At 49.8% G+C, this 11,437-nt stretch overlaps 1 protein-coding gene across 1 annotated transcript; it reads left to right on the plus strand.

The window, feature by feature from the left end:
- Positions 1–4,761: 4,761 nt before the first annotated feature.
- Positions 4,762–5,168, plus strand: EI90DRAFT_3140083 (uncharacterized protein; the record flags this gene model as incomplete). The annotated part of the gene is made up of 2 exons (XM_039064951.1): positions 4,762–5,070; positions 5,124–5,168. 2 exons carry the CDS (start codon positions 4,762–4,764, stop codon positions 5,166–5,168), a joined length of 354 nt encoding a protein of 117 aa, XP_038907542.1.
- Between the last annotated feature and the right edge of the window lie 6,269 nt (positions 5,169–11,437).

Genomic DNA, 11,437 nt, shown 5'->3' on the forward strand with positions numbered 1-11,437 from the left:
TTCCCTTGAGTCACATTACTTTTTGTAAGAATTAGCAAATAAATATATATGAATTATAAGGTGTTTCGCCGTTTGAGCGATATCTCCGTCAGTTTTGAAGCTTTTAGAATGAAACAAAACCGTGGATAAAGTTAAGAAACAGTCCTTTCAGATGGTAAAAGGATTACAGTCAAAAGTTTACTGGTTCCCGAGATATTCACATTTCTTTTCCAATGTTCCTTCTTATTCTGCTGTCTATGTGCTATTTTCTTGTTGTAGGGTTATATTCTTTGAATATTACACCTATGCCAAGTTCTAGGCATGATTGTAGTAGATTAAATCTCATACTACATGGGTGTAGATAATTTATAATGATCTAATGTCTGTCCAGTCTCATAAAGATCATGAGATCTGTTAAACGTCTGAACTTGTCACCTGTTCGTTGACTATTCTGATAGATCATTGTTTTATTCTTTGAATATTATTTCTCCTACAGCGCAGAGTTGTCTGGAAGTGGAGAAGGGACTCAGGAAAGGAGGGACCTTGGCCTCAGTGACTCAGGTGGAGCGCTGTGCCATTGCTTTGTTGTCTAAGGTGGTCCTTAACTTCAGGTTAGCAGGGGGAGTCTCTTTGGGGAACAATCCAGTCGTTGCAAGAGGGCTCGCGGCTCTCTATGCCGACACAGCTCGTGGGGGACAACTCTCCCTAAACTCTACTTTCTCCACTAAACTCGCTACGTTCTCGATCCTTAACTCCGTGTGGGTTCTCCGGGATTCCGCAAGGTCCGGGCTCAGTGTCCACTACTCACTCGTTGTGAGCTAGATCACTGCCCTTATTCCTACTGTTGGAATTCCACACACTCACACCCTCTCTAGCGCGTCCTAGCACCTTAGAGAAAATTGGGGAGGGGAGAACTTCTATTCCAAAATCCGGTATGTACAGGATATAAGGAACAATTATTTTTAGAATAATTGATGAGAAATATTGGTACCATATGGCACCTGCATACCTTATTAGGCAAAGTAATAAAAAAGGGTAACAGTAACAATAAAAGAATATCAATCAATATCTGAAATGATGGCAAAATATGAAAATAAGAGAAAATAAGCGATATCTCAATGGATTTACGGAATTAAGAGCCTAAATTGGAAATGTAGCCGGAGATAACTCTCACACAGCCAATGAGCATTTTTACCAATTTATTAGACGCCGTGGGAACGAGTGAGGCTGGAATTCTGGGTTGCCGCTTGAGATTCCCACGCCCGCACATGCTCGTGACCTTCCGTGCCTAACCTGTCCAATATAGAACTCCGTCAAATCTCCACCGATTAGGACGTTCTTGGTATCGTCAGAATCGTACGAATTAGGACTATTTTTGGATACCAAATTCGTATCGAGTTGTCGCGTGAATGGAAGTGGTTTCTGAATGTTGGAAGCGGGTATCCGAGCCGGCTCTGCGCGTGGGCGATTATCCCGCCTACATCGTCATGGTCGATTTCAGACTGGGGGTACAGGAAACTATGTACAGAGTGTATATATAATACAGGAGTGGAGTCAGAGGACAAAGGGAACTGGAAGGAGGACAAAGGGGGACTGGATGAGGGAACAACCCCAAGGGTCAAGGGTTGGAACTCTATGGTGCTTCCCAAAAGGGCAAGGCCAAGAGGGGAAGGAGTGGAGTGGGTTGTGGGGAATGACAGCTGACTAATATGGAAAGGAAGCAGCTGTCTAAATAAGGAAGCGGCAACAAGAGGATTAAATGACACCATACAGTAGAGACTTCAGGGTCCAGAGTAAGTTCCAGAGGTCCGGAGTCGGAAGTCTAAGTCCAGAATATTGGCAAGACATAATAAATGAAATGTAATAAGGAATACAAGGAGATAAGATGGAGGAGGAGGTCAAAGTCTGGAGGCAGAGATGTGACCGGAGTTCCGGAGGTGGAGGTGCAATGGGGTTCCAGTACAGGAGTCTGGAGCTGGAGGTGTGGAGCATCACAAACTCTGGTCTGGAAGGTACGAGGTTGGGATCGGACCCGGGACATTGTGTTGGAGCCAGAGGTAGAGTGGGCTCTCAACAACCAACAGGGGGAGGTGGTGGTGGAGGATGTGGAGTTCTGGAGGAGGAGATGGAGGTCCAGAAACAGGAGTGGAGGTCCGGAGTTGTATGGATATGACACATATTGGACTTAAATACAGAGTCGGGCTCTGGCCTAGTTGCTTCCTTCTTCAACTCGGTAACCTTAGGCAGCTCTGTCAAACTCTTTGGCTGCCTCTTAGGAGGTGTCCTCCTATCAGCCTTTGACTCCGCTCACCTATGCCTATAAAGTTCCACTCTCTCCTCAAAATCCAACTCATCTGAGTCTGATCCACCATCATCCGTACTTGGCTCTGCCATAGCCTTGTACTCCTTCTCTGATTCTGTCTCGTCATCCGACTCTACATCTCAGTAGAGATCCTGTTGCAAAAACATCTTCACCAGTTTCACCACCTCTTCCATAGATGGTGGCAGCATCAAATCCGTCCACACATTCTTTGCCCTGAGCTCCTGCCCTAGCATCTTCCGTAAACTCTTTGGCTTTATTCCTCAATAGAAGTAATCATCTCTCTCAGAAGTAGTCAAGACCACTCTTCCCACCAGCAAAGCTACCATGACCCTGAATTTCCGGCAGTACCTGTCTAAATCTGACCTCCACTTAATCTTCCTGTCTGCCTCAACAAATCTCCTAAGATCCTTGATGCAGTATATCTTTTCCTCATGCTCTGCAGGGTAGAAGTTCAACATGTCCGCTTTGAGCTGAGGCCAATCCCCATCTTGCCAGCTTGACAATGTGCACATGAACTTCGTCTCCCTGTCCGTACAATAGGTCAAGATATGCTCACATCTTTGATCATCTGACAAATGCGCCCCATTGGCTAACAACTCAAAATCAAACAAAAACTTCTTAACCTTCATTCCTTTGAGGCATGGGGCCTCTCGACTACGAGACCCAGGCATATGTGTAATCATGGTGGTATGAATCGTGGTGGCAGCGACACCTGCCGGAATCTGGGGAGGTAGGGGATGTGGTTGGGGAGGGAGGGGGAGAGCAACTCCTCCAGTATTCGACATAACTTGTACAAAAGACGTGAAAATAAGCTGTTTGATGAATGCTAGACACTCAGCCAGTGCGCATGTGCGTCCAGAAGACTATTCTCAATATAGTACCCCAAGTAAAGGCTCAACTCTCAACGTAAGAAACCACAGCACACTGTAGCCCCCCTGTAAGGACCACCAGAAATGCAAGCAGGAATCTGCTACAGTCTCCAGGAAATGGAAGGTAGCACTCCAACTCACTCCCCAAAAACTAGGGAAGAAAGAGAAAGGGGGCTGAAAGGGTGTTGCGGTAAGTATGGGTCCGTATAATCAATGGGGAGGGGGGGGATTTCAGGGAAATATATAACTCTGGTAACTCTTGCTTATCTTCTTTCCGTGGTGGATTTCCAGGTCACAATAGCCCTTTACCAATCGTGTGGCCACTCACAGCACCCAAGTACATGGACTTCAAAGTAGCAGGAGGGGGGGAATCGCCTATTCCATTTCAATCGCTACGTACATATATCCATACAGCAAACATACAATTTGTGAAAAGAGTCCGAAATATATGGGTTTGGCTGAGCTAAGCCTCCACCAACAACGGCGGTAAGGTTCAGCTGCCGTTGGCTTAGAATGAAATTCCAAACAACAAAAGAAATTGAAAAGGAAAACACAAACTTCCTCATACCACTCCAAATACTACGTCAAACCTCCGTCCCTTTATTCCATCCGACTCTCCTTATCCATAGTTTTCTAACGATACCGATTTTGTGAAATTTGGTGGAGATTTGACTGAGAACGGGAATTCTCAGAAGCGGTATACATATCTCGATTATCCATGCACAGGGAAACTTGGTCCAAATAAAATGTCATAATTCCAGGACTCCTCCAATGACCTCTTCAGCATTTATATCATTAGACTAGCCCATATTTTCATTGAGACTAGCTCACACGTGAGCATCCAAACAGTTCTTATTGTCCCGTGATGTCATATCCATACCAACTCCGCCTCACCTCCGCTCCACTCCGCCACTGCTCCGGTCCACCTCCGGTCCATCCTCCCCTGCACCTCTGCCATACCCTCCAGTTCACCTCCAGTTCACCTCCACCTCCGATCTCCGGTACCTTCTCCAGTACCTCTTATCCTCATCCTAAACATTTATTAATATTTCTATCTACCCAATATTACTACAGACCTCCTAGGACCTCCACCACCCCTGCAAAGGTTTTCCCACTCTCCAGTAGCTGTCGCTAATTCCACCCTTCACCTACCCACTCCACAATGCTCGATAAGGTGATTCTCTCACAAGCTTGCTGACCCGGCAAGTGGGTAAGTCCCCCTTGGGTTTTCCCCTTTGTTCTCATTTGTCTTCTATTATGTATATAAGTCCTGTACTGTAGTTGATGGCACCTTAGTGCAAAATCGACAAGACTATTCCCCCAGAGTTTGTGCCCCTTGTTCTGAAGTTAAGGACCAAGCTCCTAAAGCATTATCGAACGTAGGCACAGCGCTCCTCTCTGAGTTGCTGAGGCCATGGTCCTCCCGCTTGTTCTCTACCTCCGGCCTCCTTCTGGGGAAAGGTCCAAGGACACTGCCCCTCCTCGCCATGTACCTGACAGTATTTTGCACTCATTATGTTCCTTTAAACGCTGACTATGTCTAGAGTAATTTGTACCCATTCACAGACTTGTGGCTTGATTATAGACGCGATGCCGAGAGCAGGAACCAGTTCTGGTCTTCCTGTTTCAAATAAACATGCTGGAGCTGAGTCTCCTAGTCCTACTTCTCGAACCGTTCCATCTACTACCAGCTCACAATCATCCTCTGAAAGACGTTCACATTCCCGCTCTCGAGTTACAAACCACTCTTTTATAGGTTCCGATTTCGACTGTGTTGTAGCCAGTAACACACATGACTCAGCTGTTTTTGTCGAGGCTGTTAATGAAGATGGGCTGGTTCCTCATGAACCCATCCCTCTCATTGACCTCAACCTCCCTATTCCACCAGTTCCTATTCTCGTTGGTGACAATAACGAAGTTGAGCAAGTCCCTGTTCCGGTACTTGCTGTTAGAACCGGGCGGAAACAGACGACTCCGGAGTGGAATCAGAGACTTAGCGTGGAGGGACCTTGGCCTCAGCAACTCAAGCGGAGCGCTGTGCCATTGCTGTTTGTCCATTTGGTCCTTAATTTCACAGTAGGTGAGCAGGAAGTCTCTAGGGGGCATTTTCAGGTCGATTTCGGACTGAACCAAAACGAGTATGTACAAGCGCCGATATATATAATGGAGGGGGCAAAAGCACAAGGAAAACAAAGGGTACCGAATCGGAATGAAGACGTCCGAACGGGAACAAAGGGTAGAAGAAGCGGAGCGGTACCGAAGGTCATAAGGCAGGACCTGTGATACATCCGAAAGGAGGTAGGGAGGGCGAGGCCCAGAGGGGCAGGAGGATGAGGAGAAGTGGGGATGATGACTAACTGGCTAGAATGGGAAGAAGCAGTAGTCCAAATAGGGATGGGGGGTAAAGGCGAGAGATACATTACAAGTGGCGAAAGTGCTGAAGGCGATCCGCGAAGCTTGGGGGTTGCAGAGCTTACGGAGGTTACGGAGGCGGGGTTGAAAGTCCAAGGGATATTGGCAATGGTGTTTACGTAGTATGAGGTCACCAATGCAATGGACTAAGACCGAGGTGGAGTCAAAGTCCGAGGTAGGGACTATGACGGAGGCTTGGAGCAAAGGTACGAGAGGTGTCCGAGTACAAAGTACGGGACAGTGGTGGAAGGTCGTAACTTGGTGGGAGGGTGGCGGAGGAGTACCAGAGGGAGGAGAGAGGGGAAAGGTAAGGGAGAGGGAGTGGCGGAAAGGAGAGTTGTCAGGTCCGAAGGTGAGTATCGGAGCGGATGGGGGAAGCATAGGAGGGTGACGGAAGGGTGGAGGTGTTGTGAGGGAGGAGCGGAGTAGGAGGAGGGGGAGTAGTAGGAGGGTGGCGAGAGGGGCGGCGTTCGGTCCAAGGGGAATATCGGAGCGGACGGAGATAGGGGAGGAGAGGGAAGGAGGAGCAGAGGTGGCGTGGGGGGTGAGAGGAGGTGTGTTGCCAGGACCGGGGGTGAGTATCGGAACGGCAGCGGTAGGGTATGACTCCGGAGGTGAAGAGGGTGGAGGTCTGGAAGTCGGGTTGGGGTCGGGTATGCACGGATATGACACTTGCCCAGTTAGCACAGGCAATAACCAACCTTGCTCGCTCCACCGCTCGTCCCACTCCAATTCCTGCTCCGGTTCCCGCTCCTGCACAACCTCCATCCACCTCCATTCAAACCAAGGTCTGAGAACCCAACCAGTTTGATGGGGTCAATCCTCGCAAACTCTGCACCTTCTTGGTCCAGTGTGAATTGAACTTTCAGGACCGCCCCCTGGCCTTCGTGAGTGACCACTCAAAGATCATTTATGCACAGTCATTCCTGATGGGGATGGCCCTTGATCGCTTCAAACCGGACCTTCTGGAAGGGTTGCCTGAGGGCGCTCAACCTTTGTGGATGGATAATTTTCAGGAATTCATTTTAGAGCTTAAGGAGAACTTTGGCCCCCATGATCCAATGGGCAATGCTGAAGACGAGATCCTCCAGTTGAGTATGAAAGACAGACATCACATCAATAAGTACATTGTGGAGTTTAATCGATATGCTATGCAGTTGCATGGTTATGGCAAGCCTGCACTTCGTCAGTTCTTTTACAATGGACTGCCAGAGCGTCTCAAGGATGATTTCTTGCATGTCACTAAGTTTCTGCTCTCCGGAAACTCGCGCAGACGTTCAATGCGCGATATTGGAAGCGTAAGGCTGAAGCTGGATGACATGTTAGACCTCCACCCTCCTTCACCACCACCTTCAACAAGGCTGCTGCCTCCCGAACAGCAAGTACTTCCTTCCATCCTTCCTCTACTCCCTCCGCCTCCACCTCCACTGTGGTTACAAAGCCTCCTAAAGACCACAAGAAGTCTGAAGGATGCCCCACAGCCAAACCGGACCTCTCTTCTAAACTTGGTGAAAATGGCAAGCTAACGCCGGAAGAGCATAAGTGCTGTTTCGATGGGAATCTTTGTATGTTTTGTGGCTTGTCTGGCCATATGGTCAAGGACTGCCCGAAATCATCCTCTCGCGCTTCCAAGGCACAAATTGCCCAAACTGCGCATTCTATGGCTCCTCCTGTAGAGCCAAAAAATTAGTTCACAACTCCATGGACTCAGCACAAACCCGGGGTTGCATTACTCCCTCGCATGCTATCAAAGAGGTTTGCTTGAGTGCCACCTCAATATCTGAAACATCCTCCCTCATCATTCCCGTTTCTTTTGTTCCTTTTCCTTCTTCTCTTTTGTCTGAAATGGTCTATTTTCTCCTCCTCCTTCTCTCCCTTCTGTTGTTGATTCAGGAAAACTGTTTTCTCCAAATGGTCTACCTCCTTCATTATCTGTTGCTCCAATTCTCCTGTCCTCACTTCCTCTTTCTCCTTTTCCTGTTACTTCTGTTCCTCCCAATAATAAAAACACCTCCAATGAGCAATACCAAGCTCTTGTTGATTCAGGATCGTCAGATTGTTTCATTGACGAAAAGTTCGTGACTAAGAACAACCTGTCGACCTATCCGGTTTTACCATTGTCTCTCCGCTTGTTTGATGGGACCACCAATTCTGTCATCACTAAAGCAGTAGACATTAAACTCCATTTTGCTTCCGGCAACATCACCCAGACAAGTTTCTACATCACCTCGTTGGATGGTACTTGTTCCATGGTTCTAGGACACAACTGGCTCACCCGCCACAATCCATTGATTGACTGGGTAAAGAGCAGTATCTTGTTCCGAACCTCCGAACATACCAGTCCTACCTCTGTGCACACCCCTCTGTTGCATCTGGAACTCATTCCACCTGTCGATTCCTCTACCCTGATTATACCGATTGCATCTGACTGCCAGACTCCCCCCATCGAGTTCGTTAGCCGCTCCGCATTCGCGAAGTTGTGCAAACTTGAAGGTTCTACTTCATATAGTCTGAGCACACTCCCGATAGAAGCTAAGCTCCATGCTGCTTCTTCAGCCTCTGAAGTTGTCGACCTTTCGGCCATTCCAGAGCAGTACCACGATTTTGTGGATGTGTTTAGCAAGAGCAAAGCCTCCATACTAGCGCCGCATTGTGAATACGACTTGAAGATCGACCTGGAGGAAGGCACATCACCACCCCTAGGAACCCTTTACTCCCTCTCTCCCTTGGAACTTGAAGCTCTTCACATGTTCTTGGAGGAACACTTGGCTTCCAGTTTCATCTGCCTGTTAGAGACCTGAGTGAGATGAAGGAGTTGTCTCCGTGGTGGAGGGCTTTGGCCTCAGCAACTCAGACCAGGAGCACTGTGCCAAGTTACACGTCCATGCCCTAATTTACTTACTGGCAATGAGAACCAAAAAGGGGGAATCAACTCTAGTCGATTTTCTCACTGGAGTGTAACCTATGTACAAGTTAAGTATATATAGTTACAGCGAGGGCAGGCCCGTGAATAGCGGGACCAAGTGGAGCGGAGCTAACGGGGATAGATGTTAGCCGACTGAATATTACCGACGAGTTGGGTTGCGGGTTTAACGGAATGACGGGTTAAGACCCACAAGCGGAAAGGAGGGATAGGCCCGAAGGTAGACTTGCAGGGCAAGCAAGTGAATTGCCCAGCGGAGGCAGGAATGCGCTAGCAGATGTCAGAGCTGTCTGGAGAGCTTCAGGGCTCCATACTTAGGGAGGCATAGGTAATATATTGAATTGGAGGGGTGGTGACCATCAGGGGGGGGAGGGTCGGAGGTGATCGCGGAAACCAGAGGCTCCGAGGTTAGTGGCAGAGGAGCAGAGGTAATCTGGAGGAGCGGAGGTGGTTGAGGGTGGTGGCTGTGGATGGATATGACACCGCCCTGCTACATCCTCCCATGCAGCACCAGTTCTCTTTGTCCGGAAGAAGGATGGTTCACTCCACCTTTGCGTCGACTTCCGAGGACTGAACAAGATCACGAAGAAGGATCATTATCCACTCCCCTACATATCAGACCTCCTTGACGCTCCCAGCCATGCCAAAGTCTACACTAAGCTCGACCTCCACCATGCATACCACTTGGTCCGTATTGCTGCGGGTGACAAGTGGAAGACTTCTTTTCGCACCTGCTATGGATCCTACAAATGGCTAGTCATGCCGTTTGGTCTGACTAATGCCCCTGCAGCTTTCCAACAATTCATCAACATGATCTTCACTGACCTCTTGGATGTTTCTGTGGTTGTGTATCTGGATGATATCCTCACTTACTCCAAGGACGATGCTTCTCACCAGGAGCATGTCCATGAGGTTCTCCGGAGACTCTGGGCTAACAGCCTTTACGCCAATCCGAAGAAATGTGAATTCCACACCGATACTACGGAGTATCTCGGCTACTGCTTATCTCCAGCTGGACTCACCATGTCAGGCTGTTCAGGACTGGCCTGAGCCCCATAAGGTTAAGGATGTCCAGTCCTTCCTTGGCTTCGCAAACTTCTATCAGCATTTCATCCACAAGTATTCTGACATTGTAGTACCCTTGACACGGCTCACGTGTAAGGATACTCCATGGCTCTTCTCCAATGAATGTCGCTCCGCTTTCCATCTTCTTAAAGATGCCTTTACCTCTGCCCCCATCCTTACTCATTGGGTGCCTGATGCTCCGCTCATCATGGAGACAGACGCTTCCGACTATGCAGTATCAGGGATCCTCTCCATCCATTGTTCTGACAGTGAGATATGCCCTGTTGCTTTCGCTCATGTACATTGTCCCCACCGGAGTTGAATTATGACACCCACAATAAGGAGCTCCTCGCTATACACGAGGCATTTAAGGGCTGGCATCATTATTTAGAAGGATCCGGAGATCCAATCAACGTTGTCACTGATCACAAGAACCTCGAATACTTCTCCACTACAAAGCTCCTGATGCAGCGCCAATGTCAGGGCACACCCGCCTGACCCGGCCCCACCTAACCCGGTGCCCCACCATCCACTCCTCCCGACCTCCCCCCTCTTCCCCTTTTCTCCCTTCCCTTTCTCCCTCTCCTTCTTTTCTATTCTCTCTCCTCTTTATTCCTTTCTTATCACACGGACGACTTCCTTTGTATCAATGTACCATTGACCCGGCTGCAGCGTAACGCGCCCGAACCCGGACACACCGGACGCTCCTAGGACCTCTTACAGAGGTACCCAGACGGAGGTGGCTGTGTGCTCGGATGACGTGGCGCTTCCCACATGGCCTTCAACCACATGTATATAAACATAGCCTAAGTGGGAACTGAGAAGCAACCTTCTTCTCACATTTCCCACTTTAGGCAAGTAGCTTACACCTCCCTTGATAATGACAATAACACATTTCCCACTTTAGTCTTAGTGGCCAGGGACCCTTGTCTGCTTCGGGCCCGTTGCTACGCGCGCCCGTGTCATACCTACCGGACCCTCAGCCTCGGGCGATACACCCGGGCGCTCTCGACCCCGGGTCGGTCCCTGACAGCAGAAGAAGGTTTCAACCCCATCTCCCCCACCTCCCCCGCCATGGTGACACAAGAACAGTATGACAACCTCCTGGCCCGGTTCCAGGAACTACAGGCCACTGTGGTAGCCCAAGCCCAGGGCCTGCCTGCGCACGCACCCAGACCACCCAAAGTCACCCCCCCCACCCCCTTCTCGGGAGTCAGAGAGGACCTCGACCGCTTTAAGGCCGAATGCGGGATCTACCTCTACGTCCGCGCGGCCGAATTCCCCAGCACCCTCTCCCAAGTCCTCTTCATGCTTTCTTACATGAAGGGAGGGACTGCAGGAGCATGGGCAACGCAACGCACCATGGCGCTACTGAGGACAAGCCCCCCTACACCCACCATGGACGAGTTCAATGCAGAACTTGACGCCATGTTCCAAGACCCAAACCGGGCGGCTACAGCCCGGCAGAGGCTGGCTACTGTCCGACAGGGAAGTGACCCCGTGGACAGACTCATCCAGGAGTTTGAGATACTAGGGCCCACCTCGCAGCTAGGTGACGTAGGGCTAGTCGACCGCTTCGAGCAGGCAATCAACTCCCGGCTCTGCGAGAGCATCTACCAGCTCCACCCTATGCCCATCACCTGGGCCGAATGGAAGCGTGAAGCCATGCTCCTTGACAGCCAGTGGCGGCACTTCCAGAGGATGCAGCCATGCACACCCCCACCCGGGCCCCCTCCACCTGCCCCACCCGCGACCCCTGTAACCCGTCCCAGACGAGAGATGAACCCGCACCCCAAGACCCGCCAGACCCGACGCCTGCACCCGGAAGACCTTCAAACGCTGATGAAGGGGCTGAAGGGCCAAGCG

Source organism: Cantharellus anzutake (genome assembly GCF_015039405.1).
Source record: "Cantharellus anzutake strain C23 chromosome Unknown EI90scaffold_300, whole genome shotgun sequence".
In the NCBI taxonomy this organism is placed as follows: domain Eukaryota; kingdom Fungi; phylum Basidiomycota; class Agaricomycetes; order Cantharellales; family Hydnaceae; genus Cantharellus; species Cantharellus anzutake.